This window comes from Wolffia australiana, chromosome 13 (assembly GCF_029677425.1).
Source record: "Wolffia australiana isolate 7733 chromosome 13, ASM2967742v1".
NCBI lineage: Eukaryota > Viridiplantae > Streptophyta > Magnoliopsida > Alismatales > Araceae > Wolffia > Wolffia australiana.
In genome coordinates this window covers 2,840,219-2,859,809 of record NC_135847.1, presented here as the reverse complement: position 1 = coordinate 2,859,809, position 19,591 = coordinate 2,840,219, and the positions used below count along the sequence as shown (strand labels likewise).

At 35.4% G+C, this 19,591-nt stretch overlaps 1 protein-coding gene across 1 annotated transcript; it reads right to left on the bottom strand.

The window, feature by feature from the left end:
* Window positions 1–9,858: 9,858 nt before the first annotated feature.
* LOC144711202 (non-specific lipid transfer protein GPI-anchored 9-like) lies at window positions 9,859–12,499 on the bottom strand. Its single transcript, XM_078585132.1, has 3 exons — window positions 12,108–12,499; window positions 10,778–10,828; window positions 9,859–10,068 (listed from the first exon to the last, which is right to left on the bottom strand). Exons 1-3 carry the CDS (start codon window positions 12,430–12,432, stop codon window positions 9,977–9,979), a joined length of 468 nt encoding a protein of 155 aa, XP_078441258.1. The 5' UTR covers window positions 12,433–12,499; the 3' UTR covers window positions 9,859–9,976.
* Between the last annotated feature and the right edge of the window lie 7,092 nt (window positions 12,500–19,591).

The window sequence follows — 19,591 nt, the reverse complement described above, 5'->3', positions numbered from 1 at the left end:
TGTTTGTGTGAATGCCCCCCAAGAAAGTCACTTTTCAATAAGGCTAAACAAGGATACTAGAAAAGGGACAAATTCGACAAAGCTCTGTCGCCCTCGACTCTTCTAGTCTTCCGTAGAGCAATGGCGCTTGACCTACTTAAACTTTGACCTACTTAAACTTCAGCCTCAAAATCCTTCTACTTATGCCAAAAAAGCCTTAACCTGAATGAACACACAGACCTGAGAAGAACAATATATTTCTGAATAGTATGTATTTGTTCTCAGCAACACTAAGTGCATAATAACTAACCTTAAATAGTATTCAAGACACTATGTTATTTCAACTGTTTCCACATGAATATTAAGATCAGAAATTTTTTGCCTCAAAGATGAAAATTTTTTAAATATAATTATAAATTTCATATTGTGATCCGCTCCATGTAAGTCTTTGGATGAAATTATTTGATTTGTGTTTGAAGTTTTGTGGTTAAAAATAAAATGTATTTTTCCTTCAATACTAAATGGAATGATTCCAACTTGTATGTATTTGTAACAAGATTACCAATATGTTTTATCTGAGACAAAATATTAAAAATCAAGTTGAATCAATCACTACAAGTCGATCTTTCCATGTTCTTAGTCAACCGGCCAATTCGTCCCATCCAAGTTAAGACCCATGTAATTCTTTCAAAATTCCAATAAAAAATGTGATTCAATCTTATATGGTTTTGATGAATCTTAAAAATTAGCTATAAGTTGAAACAATCATGCAAAAACATATACTAAAGATTTCATACATCTCACAATGGTCGGGGTGCGTGAGATTCAATTGCCAGCTTTCTTTCCTTGGAATCTTGAATCATCCTACACCAAAAAGGAAAATCCAAAGCCTTTGGATATGGATTCATGATAGGAAAAAATATCCACTGAAAAAAGTCTTAAAAAAACTTGAAAAATTCTTGGGGGAGTGAAAGATCTCTGTAGATTTAGGGCTGCAATTTCAAAGGGCAATGAGGAGGGGGAAATTGAAATTAGGGCTCAAAACGGTATATGAAAACTCCAATATTCATATATATTGATCATGAATAGATAATATGAAAGAGTAATCATCTAAATTTTATTTTTATATAAATATTATGCAGCAATAATTTCAAAATACTTCTCAATAGTTGAAGCTAAAAGCTAGTTGTTATGACCAAAACCTCAACGTTAAATTTTTTTTTAAGTTTAAGTTGTGTTTCATATATCATTTTACTTGAGACATCACAACTGGCTACTAATATCTTCTTGCATCTAATATCCAGTAAATCATCAATAAAGTTATCCTTAAATACAAAAATATTTTAATTGGGAATTTGATTAAGTCAATAAAAAATGAGGTCAAATGGAAACAAATATTTGAATAGTACTAGAAAATAATGTTATCATCATGTCATAGAAAATTCGGTCCTGGATCCTTGATTTCACTTGTTCACCATATGGTAAAACTTAGCAGCCTTTTTATCTAACTAAACACCCTATTTGGTCTTCACTTACAACCAGTCAACTAGTTGACTAAGGACCTATTGTGTTCGGCACAACCGTATTAAGGTGTGCATTACTTTGAACATTCATTAAAACAGATATTAAAGCATTTTGATAAAATGCCCTCATAGCTTAATCTTCAAATATAAATTAATCCTTAATCTGTCAAGATTCTTATCTTGTGTCACTTTTTGTAAAATCTGTTACTTTTTAATTCATCAAAACTAGGTTTTTAATAATTTTGTTATCTATTTTCATACTCAGTTCAATATAGGTAAAAGCATGTACTAGTTTTCAAAATCATAACTTATTGCATTTTTGTTTTGATTTTTTATTTAACATTGAATGCTTTAATGAATATATGGCTTCTTTAGTGAATCTACAATAAGGTCAATTTTTCACATGCCCGTTATTTTATTTATATATTCATGAAGTATTATAGCTCAAGGTTTCATATAACTTTGTTTGATTATCATTTTTATCTTTCATAAACTCAGAATTTTAAATTTCTAAATACTTAAATTAAATATTAATTCAAATACTAAGTGAGTCTTTTACTTTGTGAAAGAATAATAGATTTATTATCTCCAATTTATGTATTATCTCTTAACTAAATAAATTTATTTTCAATGCTTGTTTATCAAAGTCATAATTTTGGAGCTTTTCCATTTGTGGTGGCTTCAGAAACGTAGGGATGTCCAAAAACATGTAAGGCACCTACTAAGTGTGTATAGTACTTAACAATTTGAATTATTCTTCTGCTGAAAAAGGTGGTATAAGCCATTATTAATTCCTTGATTAAAAATTTTATAGTGTTTTAATTTTTTTTAATATAGGCTTGAATAAGGGTCAAGCCACATAGATCAAGAATTCCTTAAGAGAAAATTTTAAATAATTTATACGTATGTTTGGAGTTTTCAAAATCTATTAGCATCTTAATCAAAAACAAATTCCAAGAGAAAATAGTTCTTTAACCAATTAGAGGGAAGGATGTTAAAAAAAAATTTCAGAATTTTTGGAATACGCTCATGTGAATGTTTCGCACAAATTTAACTAAAAGTGCCTATGGCAGTTCTTGGCAAAGGGGACCAGGCTTTGCATGCATGAGCACTATGGACTTGGCGTGGAGGAGCCAAAATATGTGTGGCTTTACAGTTTTGAGTTTCAGTAAAAAAATGGATAACTTGAGATATGTAATGAACTAATGATCATCAATTTTTCCATTGGAAAGCCCAAGTTCTTAGAATTAGAACCCATAATAGGGAAGCCAAAAAAATAACGTATGGAACATGGGAGCCTCAAAGAATACTTGAATCTCTGGTGTCACTCCCCTTGGGGCCAAGGATAATATCTTATTCAGTTTTCCCCTCATCTAATAATATGGTTCCATGACACTCAACCAGAGTAGATCCTAAAAAACTAATGCACTCTAGGCTGCCAAAGTATAGTTTCGGACAGAAGTTCAGCAATGGCTCAATAAGGAAGAAAAGGGGTAAACATAGAAATATCATACTCTCATTATGACAAACCTAGAATGTGGGGCCAGGATTTGGAAATATGCCTAGTAAAATTTTTCCCTTTTTTAAAGAAAGAAACATACGACCCACCTAAATTTATCCTTGAAAATATCTCCCTCCCTTGATTGGGATCAATCTCCTTTTGGGATTCCCATTGGTCCTGCTCCATAGTACACTAAATTTTTTTGTGTCCCTCTCCCCTCCATAAGTTCTTTAATTTAATGAAACTCCAAGAAAATAGTGAGAATAAATAACTTCATTCAAGAGAAGCAAGTGGGGTTAATTCATAAATCCTTAATTGGACAGATAAAAAAATGAATTTTCATTTGATTTTAAACAAAAACAAGTGTGAATTTATTTGCATATTTGAAATATAAATATTAAAATAAAACATAAAATTAAATTTTTGTCACTACATATTCTAAGTCATCAATTACCTATATATCGTAAGGATACTTTTATTCAACACAGTAGAGACCATGCTTATTTCTAATTTGAGGGGTGAAAATCATATAACATTTTCTAAAAAACCTCTTTTATATTCATGCATCATTCTTAGTTGGGGGATGAAATTCATGTAATATTTTTTAAAAAACTTATTTTACATTCATGCATCATTGTTAGTTGGGAGGAATTTATATTTGTGAAAAAAGATATATTTTAAGAACCCCATCTTGAGAAATTCATTCCATCCTGATCCAAAAAAGTGAGTTGAGAAGTTAAACTCCTTGAGTGCATCATGAGCTTTTCACAAGGATACCAACCTTGATCTAACACAGCATGTATGATACTTCCCAAATAGTAAGGATAGCTAGTGGACTGAGTTGGGGGTTGAAAAATCCAAGGGCAGAAATTCTATGGGTATGTGTGATGAGAGTGAGTGAAAGTACTATACAAATATGTTCACCTCATGGGAGGGCTAGCCAAACCCAATTTCAGATTCTAGTTCCTTCATGAAATGGAATCTTGAGTAGGGAAGGGGTTGGTACTTCATCAAGTCTCCAGCATAAAATCTATGTTTCCTAATCCACCAAAATCTAACTTTGAAAACTTTACATATATATATATATATCCTCTCAACCCTTTTCATATCCTACCTAAAACCATCTTCCAAATGATTACATATAGGAACACATAGCTATACCTTCCCACTATTACTGATAATATGCTTTCTACGAAGTCCATCTATCTTCCCCTTTGAGATATCATTGTGATATTTCTTATTATCCCACTTGCTAATTTTATTTTTCATCTTATCAATCTCATTCTTCTCTCTAATTTTTCTTCTTGGTCAATATATTCTCACTAGGAATTTAAGTTTGATGGCCATGCATAGATTACATGGATTTACTTAGAAAATTTTGCATTTATTGAGCAGTTATTTTTTGGTGCACCCCTTTGAAAAAATAAAATAAAATGAAAAAAATCATCAAAAAAGGAAAAAATATAAAAAAAGGGAAAAAAAGAAAATAAAATAGGAAAAAATAATATCACTGGGGTTTTTATACTGAAACTTTATTCACTCTAGATGAACTCTCCATCAAATTCTTGTGAGAAGTATTTTGATCATTTTCCTCAAAATTTTTTTCTACCTTCCCCCTTATATCTAAAATCTTGCGAGTAAAGCTATCTGAGTAATCTTTCCCTCTACCCATGATATCTTTCAGCTTACCTTTCCCCTTTCTTTTGATCCATTTATCCTTCTCTTTTCTCTTTACCTAGAGCTGCCACATGTAACCATATCCTCACCACCTCACTTTATTGGCACCTCACAATTTGTGCTCACTAAGAGGAGCAGAGTGACTTATCCCCGACTACTTCAAATAAATATATGAGAGAGTATGTCCATAGCCTTGAGGGATGGGAGGGCCACCTATTGTTGAGAATTTAAAGATCACTCGTATTTATAGCATCATATCTCAATAAAATTAGAATCCCTTTCTTATCTTCATTAGTTCTTTCCAAGCTATAAGGCAGTTGACTTGCATGTCCTTTACTGGTTTAGGTCTCAATGGTCAATGAAGGTATCATGTGTTCATAAGTGACTGATATTTATAACACTTCACTCTCTCTCTCTCTGTGTTTTCAAGGGTGAGTGAATAACTCAAGAAAAACCTAATGGGCATAATTGAGGGACTAACAATGATTTAGTTGGGGGGGTATTTGATAACATCAAATTAGATCACTAAAATTATGCGTTTCTATTTCAATTTTACTCTATATTTTTATATTTGCATAAGCATTATTCACCATTAAAGGATAAAATCATAAATTTATTATTTATTTTCCTAAGCTCTATTTTTTTATTTTTTTATTGATTTTTGAGAGTAACTCCTAAAGTTCAAGTGGATTTCTCACATCTTCTTGGAGTTTTATTTGCAAAACAGGACTTAGGTAAATATAATGGTGAATTTGAGATACAAATTGGCGGAAAGTAAAAACCTTAGCCTTCTAATAGATAGTAATAGGACCCCAATACACAACAAGCACATTCTAGAAGCCATTCAAACCTCCTTAAAGACTGTGCCAATTAAACGCTAGAATTGTGCAACTAACCCACAATTTGAATTTGAAAGGTCAATTTTCATATCAAATAAGGAGGTCATGTGGGTCCCGGCTGGATATCAAGAAATCCTACCCCTCCAAGTGATGGAGCGCGCCCAAGCGTCATCAGCGACACATCATCGGAGCTGTCATTGTCAACATCAGCATCACCGTCGGTCCGTGTCCACCCCGACTGGCATGCCAAAGCATCTGTGAAGACGCCCGAGTTTAAATACCCCAGGTAGAGCATGCGCATTTCCGTACCTTCGCATTTTCCGTTATCTTTCGTTGGTTTAATTTCTGTTCCGTGTTCATCACAGCGAGTGCCCTACTCGTCGTGACACATCCTTATCATTTTAATTTTGTATCATTTTCTTTCTTAGTTTTCTTAGTTATGTTATAAAATGGGGTCTTTATTGGGCCCCTTGTCGGATTCTTTTTAAGGGGCCCATCGTGGCCCTATATAAGGCCATGATGAGCCCCATGTTCTATCTAGATCTGGGATTTCAAGTTTGCAGTTACGACAGTGTTCCAAGTCTCACCCCTCGTTCTGAGAGAAAAAGAAGAAAGAAGAAGAAGGAGAGAAGAGAGATTGAGAAGAGAAAGGGCAAGGAAACACCAGAGAGGATCCACCTGCCCTGTCTCACCCCGTCAGGTTGGTTCTCGGAGGCCTCGTTGACGCATCAGAACCCAACAAGGACTCTCAGGCTCACGCGGACTCCATCGCCAGTTCGGGTTCTACCGCTAACTCGGGTGCAACTTCCTAGGTGATGCCTCGCAGACCCCGATCAGTTCACGCACCACTGATTCACGATTGATAAAGACGTGAAAGGACAGCACTCCGGACGTCGGCCTGTCTTTCTCCGCAACTCGCGTCGCGACCGAAAGGTGCAGATACAGATCACTATCTGATGGTCATCCTTTGCCGCACGCGATCTGCGTCGCGACCAATAACGCATACGCGCGGGTGCCTCTCGGTAGTTTGATGAAAGTTCATTGCCCTGGTGACCCTTTTCTACCCACGTCTATACAAATTCTGCTGAATTCTGTCTACAGCGCCGTCCCAACACCCTGCTGGTCTATCTGCTGAGTGTGCTACCATGAAGCCCTATGCCACGGATCCTCACGCTGTCCGCATAATTTCAGTCGACGCCGCTCATCCTCACGGGTTTATCAATTTCCCGTGCATCAACACAGGTGGGCGTTGAACTCTCGATTGCACATCTACCTGAAGACGTCTCGCCACTGCTAGGGACTGACCGACGGTCGTTACGGTGTTACCGTCTCTGTCGAACAGCTACACTTGCACTTGCACACCCTTTCATTGTGTAACCTCGTTCGACGCCAAGGACGTGCATCTGCGGTTTGTTGTGCACAGCTGTCGGTACTCCGTTGAGCCACATCGCCGCCCAACTCCCTTCGGTACGTATCGTTGATTGAGGAGTGTGTGCTCATTCTTCCCAAGTCGCCTCTTACTCTTGAGGTCCTTTGCGCTCGTCCCCGACAAGCTACTGAGGCACCGTCTTATGTGTGTGCCAACCTGGCACCGTGAAGAAATTGATCCAAAACCTTCAGACGCCGACCTCGCTTCGGGACTTCTCGCCCCCAACCTCCAACCTGTACCGCACGCTGCCGCCATACGAGCCACGTTGTGCCTCGCCACTGCCCGCCTCCACCAACCTGCCAGCATCGTCCCGTGCGCCGGCCAAGACACTGACGACGAACGACATCACCGACGAGGTACTTTATTCCCCTCGCTCACTCGTTATATTATCTCGTTCAGTATATTTTTCGGCTGCACTCCAACGCACTAGGGTAAGAATAGGTGAAAGATATTTATCGAGAAAACTACGTGTTGAGTGTCTTCATAGGTACGGGTCGAGCTCGTCTGTTACGTGCGAGCCCCTACGGAATTCTTTCGTTTGGCGCCATAGTCGCTGTCCTCGCTCCGACGAGGGTCAGAAGGTCACCGTCATTGTCATCAGTAGCCCGCTCCGGAGCTTCGAACTCGGCAGATTCCTCCACTCGTCGGCCCTACAAGTACACTTTACCTAGGATACTCATATCACGTAGTTATATTCACTTAGCGATTTAACCGTCGGACGACGTCGTCGACGACGTCCAACATCACCAAGCCCTTGTAATTAAATCCAACGGTTGGGATAGTTAGGGCACTTATATTATTCTCTTTTTTCCTCTCTTTGTATCTCATTTTAGATTTGTGCTCCCAACTTGTTGCCATAGGCCTATTGCATCAGATTTATTTGATCCATAATTTTGCTACAAGTGTTTCGGATAGAGAGTCCAAGGGTAATCAAGATTCCTGGTGAAAGAGCATCACTTGGCCCTTGGGGGAAGGGATAACAATGTTCGTGTGATCTCTAGAAATTTTGATTTAAAATTTCTCATCATTTTGTTTAGGTCTAAGGATATTCTAGATTCAAGCTGTCCGATGCATAAAAAAAATTGAAAAATTCCTCCTGTAGCAAACGTTATAGCATTTTCAGTCTACTACCTTCCCGCGAGAGCGTCCCCGACACACATTACAGCCAAAGGTTTTTATGAATGTTAAATTTTATTTCTTGCCCTTAAAATTCACCAAAACTTTATTTTTAAAACCACATTTACTATAAGTTATCCAAAAATATATATATTTCATTCACTTAAATAGTTTTGACTAGTTTTCATTAATTTTTTTGATTTTCCTATTTAGAAAATAATAAAAAATCCAAATGATATAAATCATCTTAAATAATTATTTTAAAATATATATTTGGAATGCAATTTACTCTCTCATTACCTGCTCCTTGTGGATTTGATCTTTATTTACCTTAGTCTAAGGAAGGAAAATTTTATTTACCCAAGTCAAAACCTTAAAATGACTTATTTAAACCATATTCTCATTTATCAACTCATTTCAAATATGTTTTGCACGCTTCATAATATATTTATTTGGAACTAATAAAATAAATTGATCTAATTTTACTTTATATTTTTTTAACTCATTTAAAATATATTTTGCATGCTCCATAATTTATCTACTTAGTGTTTCCTTATAGATCATTCTTAGAATACAAAAGTATGAAAAATAGATTACCATGACGTTAAACCCAATTTTGTGGAATCTTCGAATACATTCATCAACCCTCGTATCAAGTTTTTTAGAAGTGCAATTTGGAAACTGAAGGTTCACTGGATTTCCAATGGGGTCACTTTGAAACCCTTAGAGACTGTATGAATTCGTATTAGGCACTGCCAACAGGTATTTCTTCCACTCTGTCAACTTATCCCATGTGTCTCTCTCGACCAGTACTATAGCCTACTTGACACAGGGCTTCAAATATATGCCTCCATATAAAAAAACAAAATTAAAACTCTATCGATCATTTTCACATTAGATAATTTTATAATGAAATCAACCATAAATTAATTTTAAGTATTTATTATTTACTGTGTCTAAAAAGCTGAAGGTTTTATAAAAATTTTACACATAATTTTAAAATTTTAGGAAAAAAGATGACTTTGGAAAGATATTTTTATCAAAGTGAGATCAACTTCAATTTTGATTAATATTAAAATACAACAGTTTATTTGTTCTGATTTGCTAATCATGGTTCATGGATTAAAACAAAATCGTATGAGATTAACAAATTGGAATCACTTGCTAAAACACTAGCCTTATGTCCCCAACAAGTTAAGTTTAAAAGTTTTATGGGCATAAATGGATTCAATCCAAAATAACTAATGCTAAATGACATGTTATGGATTCAAAAGGTCTCAAACCTTGTGGTAACGAGATATTGAGGTAGATATTTGGGACCAAATAATTACAAATAGATGGAAGAAACTAAATAAAATAAATGAAATACAGATGAGAAAATGGGGCATATAAATTGGTATAATGCTAGACAGATCAACATTTGAGTTGAGTTACACGTGTGTTATACAACCAAATTTTTGTGTCCCCAAGCATACACTTGCTAAAAGGGAATACACATGTTACGTATTCATTATGTTTTGGTGTTGCGATAATTCAATCGGCAAACATAAATTATTAAGTTCTTCATTCCTTAAAACACAAGCACTTTTCGTTTATAAAGCCCATTTGCCTCAACAATCCTACTTACCATGTAACTTTAAAAGAAAATTGTAAAATCTTTTTACAGTTATCTTAAATAATGTGGAAATTATTACATGATAGAAAATTTCAAATTTCTTAAATATATGTATCTAAACGTCCAACTAAATTGAGTTATCATTTTTTAGTAGTTTTCATTGATTCAGTTTAGAGAGCATGACTTGGAGAAAGGGTAAAATCATTTTACACGGTTTCTCGGAAAAAATCAAGAATATGTTCTTCTGTTCACTAACGCTACAGAAAATAAAATCAAGAGATAAATTAAAAGGTACTCTTAAAAGCCAAGACATACTAGAACTCCCAAAACAGTAGAAATCAATGCTTCAGTCTTCCAGGAAACATTCTTCTCATCACTTCCGTTGCTTTCTGAACCGGGTGCAAGATTTTATGAAAATCAAAAAATAAAAAGCATAAATCACAAAAATATAATTATAACAATAAATATTTTCTACCACAGATTTTCCTTATTTCTTTATAAAAGATATTCATTCACTAAATTCGTTTGGACTTTCTCAGAAACAAAATAACAATAAAGTCGTTTAGCAACTAAAAATATAACATTTGTTTGGTAAAATAAATTATATATTTAACGGAACTTGTGGTTATTACTATGAGTCCGGTCTATGAAAAAAATTAGATGAATATATGTGCACTTAAAAGTCTGGAAGTAAATACAACCAGATGCAGTTGTGTGAAGATATTCAAATTAAGTGTGGGACTCCAGGAATGATGACTGTTTTTCATAAGAAATTATTTTTCTTACGCTATATCAGGATGGATAGCATACTTCACAACCTTTAAGCTCAATTAAGGTCATGCAGAAGCATTAAATACGACAAGATCAGCTTTTCTCTTTTTTAAGATGGTAATCTGTTATGTACCCTCTAAGTAATCATGGGTGGTTGCAGACTTATCTTCAACTATGTTACATAATATGTTTATAAAAGACTCAGTCCAATGACATTTTCATTGGAACAACATATTTTAACTCCCTCAAAAAGAAAGTTTCCCTCAACAAAACATCATTAAAAGTCAGTTTCTTTTTAGATATTGTAGAAGGAAAGAATAAACTAACCTTGTTTTGCGGCAGTACCGCCCAAACTTCCGGAACCCAGACTTGATGTTCCTACACAAAGAAACCACGCAAAAGGGTAACAGGGTAGAGACAATGGGATGGGTTGGACAAAGAACAAAGGGCAGTGGGGGCGATAATGAGTGAGAGAAGGCTGCAGAGAGGGAGAGATAAAGATGGGGGAGAGATAAAGAAATGGAGAAAGAGAGAAAGATGATGAATAAGAGAGACAGAGACAGAGGGGGAGAAAGAGAAAATTAAAGAGGGGAGAGAGCGGAAGAAAGAGAGAGAAGTACACAGAGAGGAAGAGAAGGGAAGAAAGAGAATAAGAGATATAGAGAGAGTGAAAATGAACAATAGAGAGATAGAGAGAACGAATAAGAGAGACAGAAAAAGAAAGAATAAATGAATAACAAACAGAGAGAGATACTGAATAATAGAGAGATAGAGATGGAATGAATATGAAACACAGAGAGAGAGAGAGAGAACGAATAAGGAAGAGAGATAGACAGACATTGAAAGATGGAATGAATAACAAACAGAGAGAGATACACACAGAGAGAGAACGAATAATGAAGAGAGATAGAGAAAGAAAGATGGAATGAATGAATATGAACGAGAGAGACTGAACAATAGAGAGAGATAGAGAGATAGAAACGCACGGAGAGAGACAAATAAGGAAGAGAGATAGAGAAAGAAATATGGAATGAATGAATACAAACGAGAGAGACTGAATAATAGAGAGGGAAAGAGACGGAATGAATATGAAACACAGAGAGAGAACGAATAAGAAAGAGAGAGAGAAAGAAAGATGAAATGAATAAATATGAAGGAGAGAGAGACTGAACGATGATTCCGATTGAATATAAAGAGACAGAGACAGAACGAATAAAAAAGAGAGAGAGAAAGAAAGATGAAATGAATGAATATGAACGGGAGAGAGACTGAATAATAGAGGGATTGAGAGGGAATGAATATGAAACTCTTAGAGAGAGAACGATTAAGAACGAGAGAGAGAAAGAAAGATGAAATGAATGAATATGAACGAGAGCGAGACTGAATGATGATTCCGAATGAATATAAGAGAGACAGAGAGAGAGAGAGCAAATAAGAAAGAGAGAGAGAGAGAGAGAGAAAGATGAAATGAAAGAATATGAACGACAGAGATACTGAATGATGATTCCGAATGAATACAAGAGAGAGAGAGAGAGCGAATAAGAAAGAGAGATAGAAAGAACGAATAAATGAAAAAGAAAGAGAGAGACCGAATAAAAAATAGAGAGAAATAGAGGAGGAGAGAGAGAGAGAGAGATTGAGAGAGAAAGATGAATACCATTCATGGCGGACATGCAAAGGGTGATATCGGCGTTTACACCGCAGGTACTGGCGAGTTTGAGGGCATCGACCTTTGAAATATTGAAGGATTTCATCAGTTGGTCGTCGAAAAAGAAGCCACAAAGGCACCCCGTCTCCTCATTCCGGATCTTCATCAGAGGCAAGCAACACATTGGGCTTGGCGTAGCGGTCGAACCGATAAATGGCTGGCACGGAAGAAGCTTCCTCATACACTCCAAGGAAACACCGCTACCGCCCTGCCCAGACACCATCCAAGCCCATCCTAGCGCTAGAACTACCGTAAGGAGATGACTCCTCCTCATGGCTCAGCCCTTTAGAGAGAGAGAAGAAGAGGAAGATGGAGAGGAAGGGAACGACGAGAATTTTTTGGGGGGTTGGGGAGTTGAAGGCTTCTGAGTTCTTCTTCCGGTATTTATGGGAGTTACTTTAATGGAGTTTGTTGTGATTTTCCGGGTTTTACTCTATGCGGTTACCGTTGAAAGTACACGATTGAATGTATCAAGGGGAGTTTTCCGTGTTCGTAGCAAAAAACTAGCAAAACAGCTGTAATTAAAGAGAGTGAGTGGAGAAAAGAATGGTTGCAGAGAGAGAAAAAGATAAGGGTAAAGTAAAAAAGATAATGCACAGTGGATAGGAAGAAAAAGAGATATAAATTTAAAATATCTCAGTTGTAAATAATGTATAATTTATTAGATTAAATACCAAATTCAATAATAAACTATTGTGATTTGCCCTTTCAGTCTCATTGTCTTGCTGAATTGAGTATATGTGTCATTGACATTTAGGTTCAGCCCTTTAGAGAGGGAGAGAAGGAGAGGAAGGGAATGATGAGAATTTTTTGGGAGTTGAAGGTTTCTGGTTTCTTGAATGAAGTTTGCCGTGATTTTCCGGGTTTTACTCTATGCGGTTACCGTTTGAAAGTACACGATTGAATGTATCAAGGGGAGTTTTCCGTGTTCGTAGCAAAAAACTAGCAAAACAGCTGTAATTAAAGAGAGTGAGTGGAGAAAAGAATGGTTGCAGAGAGAGAAAAAGATAAGGGTAAAGTAAAAAAGATAATGCACAGTGGATAGGAAGAAAAAGAGATATAAATTTAAAATATCTCAGTTGTAAATAATGTATAATTTATTAGATTAAATACCAAATTCAATAATAAACTATTGTGATTTGCCCTTTCAGTCTCATTGTCTTGCTGAATTGAGTATATGTGTCATTGACATTTAGGTTCAGCCCTTTAGAGAGGGAGAGAAGGAGAGGAAGGGAATGATGAGAATTTTTTGGGGGAGTTGAAGGTTTCTGGTTTCTTGAATGAAGTTTGCCGTGATTTTCCGGGTTTTACTCTATGCGGTTACCGTTTGAAAGTACACGATTGAATGTATCAAGGGGAGTTTTCCGTGTTCGTAGCAAAAAACTAGCAAAACAGCTGTAATTAAAGAGTGAGTGGAGAAAAGAATGGTTGCAGAGAGAGAAAGATAAGGGTAAAGTAAAAAAGATAATGCACAGTGGATAGGAAGAAAAAGAGATATAAATTTAAAATATCTCAGTTGTAAATAATGTATAATTTATTAGATTAAATACCAAATTCAATAATAAACTATTGTGATTTGCCCTTTCAGTCTCATTGTCTTGCTGAATTGAGTATATGTGTCATTGACATTTAGGTTCAGCCCTTTAGAGAGGGAGAGAAGGAGAGGAAGGGAATGATGAGAATTTTTTGGGGGAGTTGAAGGTTTCTGGTTTCTTGAATGAAGTTTGCCGTGATTTTCCGGGTTTTACTCTATGCGGTTACCGTTTGAAAGTACACGATTGAATGTATCAAGGGGAGTTTTCCGTGTTCGTAGCAAAAAACTAGCAAAACAGCTGTAATTAAAGAGAGTGAGTGGAGAAAAGAATGGTTGCAGAGAGAGAAAAAGATAAGGGTAAAGTAAAAAAGATAATGCACAGTGGATAGGAAGAAAAAGAGATATAAATTTAAAATATCTCAGTTGTAAATAATGTATAATTTATTAGATTAAATACCAAATTCAATAATAAACTATTGTGATTTGCCCTTTCAGTCTCATTGTCTTGCTGAATTGAGTATATGTGTCATTGACATTTAGGTTCAGCCCTTTAGAGAGGAGAGAAGGAGAGGAAGGGAATGATGAGAATTTTTGGGGAGTTGAAGGTTTCTGGTTTCTTGAATGAAGTTTGCCGTGATTTTCCGGGTTTTTACTCTATGCGGTTACCGTTTGAAAGTACACGATTGAATGTATCAAGGAGTTTTCCGTGTTCAGAGCAAAAACTAGCAAAACAGCTGTAATTAAAGAGAGTGAGTGGAGAAAAGAATGGTTGCAGAGAGAGAAAAAGATAAGGGTAAAGTAAAAAAGATAATGCACAGTGGATAGGAAGAAAAAGAGATATAAATTTAAAATATCTCAGTTGTAAATAATGTATAATTTATTAGATTAAATACCAAATTCAATAATAAACTATTGTGATTTGCCCTTTCAGTCTCATTGTCTTGCTGAATTGAGTATATGTGTCATTGACATTTAGGTTCAGCCCTTTAGAGAGGGAGAGAAGGAGAGGAAGGGAATGATGAGAATTTTTTGGGGGAGTTGAAGGTTTCTGGTTTCTTGAATGAAGTTTGCCGTGATTTTCCGGGTTTTACTCTATGCGGTTACCGTTTGAAAGTACACGATTGAATGTATCAAGGGGAGTTTTCCGTGTTCGTAGCAAAAAACGAGCGAATCAGCTGTAATTGAAGAGAGTGAGTCGGAGAAAGAAGGGGTGCAGAGAGAGAAAAAGATAAGGGTAAAGTAAAAAAGATAATGCACAGTGGATAGGAAGAAAAAGAGATATAAATTTAAAATATCTCAGTTGTAAATAATGTATAATTTATTAGATTAAATACCAAATTCAATAATAAACTATTGTGATTTGCCCTTTCAGTCTCATTGTCTTGCTGAATTGAGTATATGTGTCATTGACATTTAGGTTCAGCCCTTTAGAGAGGGAGAGAAGGAGAGGAAGGGAATGATGAGAATTTTTTGGGGGAGTTGAAGGTTTCTGGTTTCTTGAATGAAGTTTGCCGTGATTTTCCGGGTTTTACTCTATGCGGTTACCGTTTGAAAGTACACGCTTGAATGTATCAAGGGGAGTTTTCCGTGTTCGTAGCAAAAAACTAGCAAAACAGCTGTAATTAAAGAGAGTGAGTGGAGAAAAGAATGGTTGCAGAGAGAGAAAAAGATAAGGGTAAAGTAAAAAAGATAATGCACAGTGGATAGGAAGAAAAAGAGATATAAATTTAAAATATCTCAGTTGTAAATAATGTGTAATTTATTAGATTAAATACCCAATTCAATAATAAACTATTGTGATTTGCCCTTTCAGTCTCATTGTCTTGCTGAATTGAGTGTATGTGTCATTGACATTTAGGTTCAGCCCTTTAGAGAGGGAGAGAAGGAGAGGAAGGGAATGATGAGAATTTTTTGGGGGAGTTGAAGGTTTCTGGTTTCTTGAATGAAGTTTGCCGTGATTTTCCGGGTTTTACTCTATGCGGTTACCGTTTGAAAGTACACGCTTGAATGTATCAAGGGGAGTCTTCCGTGTTTGTAGCAATAAAAGTAGCAAAACAACTTTAATTAAAGAGAGTGAGTGGAGAAAAGAAAAGTTCAATATGGAGAAACAGAGATGGGTAAGTGAAAGGTGGGCTGGTGCACAGTGCATATGAAGAGAGATCAAGAACCCTGCGGAGCATGGGGAAAAGAAATATTAATATGACACATGTTACTTGTAAATAATATATAATCTGTTATATTAAAAACCAGATTCAATAATAAACTAGAGTGATTAGTTCTTTGAGTCTCATTTTCTTGCTAAATTAAGTATATGTAGCATTCAGGTTTTGTTTTGACGGCTATTTTTTGCTATTGTAGCATACATCTTTAATAAGTACGACACATTGTGTCCCTTATTGATCAATAATTATATTACTAACCATTAACATAATTTTTTATTCTTAGTCAAATAAAAAATCCCATGTAATAAAATTTAGTTATTCGTCTAGTCTTTTATATAACCGATCTAGAGAGAGAAAGTGAGCCTAATCTGTTATCAATATTTAGTGATATTTGACCTTTGGGTTTTATTTTTTGATTTAAATTTTAAATCAAAATTAGGGCAGGAAAATCTAGAGAGAGAAGGTGCGCAAAATCAGTTATATGAAAGTTTCCTGTTATTTAGTTTTAAAATCTTCTTTTATTTTGACTCTTAATTTAGATCAGGCATTTAATGAGTCATCCAATGAGGACACAGAATTCTAGAGAGAGAATATGGGTGTTATCCATTACATCAAAATTTAGTGATATTTAGTTTTGAAATCTTTTTTAATGTTGAATCCAAATTTAAATCAGGTATTAAGAGTCTTTGGAATGGGGAACAGAAATCTAGAGAGAGAAAGTGAGCCTAATCTGTCATATAAATGTTTAGTGATATTTGACCTTTAAGTTTTTTTCTTTTGATTTAAAGTTTAAATCAGGCATTATGAGTGATCGAATTAGGGCAGGGAAATCTAGAGAGAGAAAGTAAGCAGAAACGGTTATATAAAACTGAAAATTTATTTAGTTTTCAAATCTATTTCTATTTGGATTCTAAATTTAAATCAGGCATTTTGAGTCTTCGGATTAGGGCACATAATTCTTGAGAGAGAAAGTGAGCCTAATCAATGATATCAAATTTTAGAGAATATTTGTTTTTCATTGTCTTTTATACTAATTAGAAATTTAAATCACTCATTTCATGAGTCATTAAGTTAGGGTAGAGAATTCTAGAGAGAGAAAGTAAGCAGTATTCATTATATCAATATTTAGTGATATTTAGAAAAAGGAAGCATTATCCGTTATATTAATATTTAGTGACATTTAGGGTAAACTTTAAGTGAGCTAAATCGGTTATATAAAATTTTATACTTATTTAGTTTTCAAATCTTTTTTATTTTGATTCTATCTTTGAATCAAGCATTGTGAGTTTTCGGAATAGGGCACAAAATTCTAGAGAGAGAAAGTGAGCCTAAACAATGATATCAATATTTAGCAAATATTTGTTTTAAAATGTATTTTATATTGGTTAGGAATTTAAACCAGGGATTTTATGAGTCATCAAATTAGGAGAGAGAATGCTGGATAAAGAACATAAGCATTATCCGCTATATCAAATTTTAGTGATATTTAGTTTTGAAATATTTTTTATTTCGATTCCAAATTTAAATCAGACATTAAGAGTCATTGGATTGGGGAACATAAATCTAGAGAGAGAAAGTGAGCTGAATCTGTCATATCAATATTTAGTGATATTTGACCTTGTAGGTTTTTTTTTATTTTGATTTAAAATTTAAATCAGGTATTTTGATTGATCGAATAATGGCACAGAAATCTAGAGAGAAAGTGAGCTGAATCGGTCGGTCACGATTCACAAATCAGGCATGTAAATCAACATTCATTAGGAGTTTATGAAGTCATAAGATGAAAGAAACATGCATTTTTATGTTAAATCCCACTTTTATGCAAATTTTCTTTCAATATGTAAAACATCATGAATTTAATGAGTTTTTGCACTAATAAGAGATAGCATAAATTTTGTTGATTAAGAAGAAAGGAAATAATAAATAATAATAAAGAAAGAGATTATTAAAAATATAAATAGAAGAAATAAAAATGGGCTCTCCTATGAAGCCACCGAAACTAAAGCGCCCAAGGCAGGCCACTTGTGTTGCGGCCGGCACGCGCAACACAAGTCCAGCCCCCAGGGGGAGACTCAAAGCCGTCCAAGCGATACACACAGTCAGCGCCCAAGTTAAGTACGCATTTTTTCAATACGCCAATTATAGGATTAGAAAAATATATATCACTTAGTGTTTTAAAAGCAGTCAGTATGGGGCAACGAATTCCCATATCTCAAGTGCGAGCGGGTCGGGACAGAGATTACAAGGGACTGTTCGCGGCCCATCGGGGCGCGATCCAAAGAAAATACACTAAAACTTCGGAAGGGCTTCTAGCCGACCCGGCTCGAGGCCCGTATCGAAACGGGCCTGACATAAAAAGTAACGATTTAATCTTGACCATCGATCTTCGTCTGGAAGATCGAACGGTCAAGATCGTCCCTATATTTTATCTTTCTTTTTTTTTTAATTTCAGGCCACAACTCATCTTAAAGCGTCGATGTGGACGAATCAAAGAACACGCTGGCAGCCGAAGCTGACGTGGCACCACTGACGGAGCAAGGTCCATCGGAACTAAAGAGGGTCCATGGCTACGATTTAATCGTAGCCATTGAACCCCTGATGAACGAGATCTCTGCAGTTTCTTCAGCTTTGTCTGATGTCTTCGTCGCCGACGATGAGAAGGCAGATTTCCCCCGCTCGGTCGCCGTAGACTTCGGCGGAAAAGTCCCATATCGGTCAGCAAGGTCTGTAGACCATGCCTGACCTATAAAAACACATTTAGTTTCCGGAAATAAATCTTTGGCCGCCAGATTGGAAACTATAAAAATTACGTCCATTTTGCCCGGCAGAGCGCCAATTTCTCCTCCTCTTTCCTGTTCTCTCGGTTGTCGGTCATGACACGTCGATGACCTGAAGAGAGATCTAAAAGAGGGAGCTACTCAAAGAAAGGTTAACGTTTCTTACCTGAAGGAGGACGCGGCCGGAACAGAGGTCAGAAGCCGTAGGCGACCTCCATCCTCCCCCAAATCCGATAAGTACGTTATTTTTACATTCATCTCAATCGATAACTCATTTAGTATAAACAAAGTATTGAGGAATTGAATTATCCTCAATCCATTTCCTGAATTTCAAGAAATTTGATTTCGAGCAAAAGAATCAAAAGAACAAAAGAATTCGTGTTTAGTCTTTAAGATCGATCTTTTAAAAATCATTTTAAATATTTTTGACCCAATTAAAATTCTCTAAAAATATCATAATAAAATTTAGGAAGATATACTTTCTAATCTAAAGTCATATTCTGATGAAATACCTTAAAAATTCTCTCTCCTTCCTTATAAAAAATCATAAAAATCTTAAATCTTCACTTTAGGTATTTCAACAAACACCTTGCATCTGTGCATTCAACTTCAAATTACACCTACCAAACAATCTCTAAAACTTCCTCAGAAATATCCTAAAATTCTTTTAATATCTTAGTCCTCGACTATTATTAAAAAAAACTACAGGAAAAGTATTCAATCTTCTGCGTCACTTCAAGGGCCCTGACGAAACAACCATTGATTTCTAGAAGCAGGAAAAGTAAGCCGAATAATTGTATATTCTACTGATTTACACTAACTTCAGCGCTAAAACATCTAATTTCCAAAAACCAGTAAAACTAAACATGATAATGAATTATATGCAATCAAAAATTTAACATGGGGAAAGATGTGCGTCCAATGCCCGAATGTGGTTCATTATTTTCACAAAGCATGTAA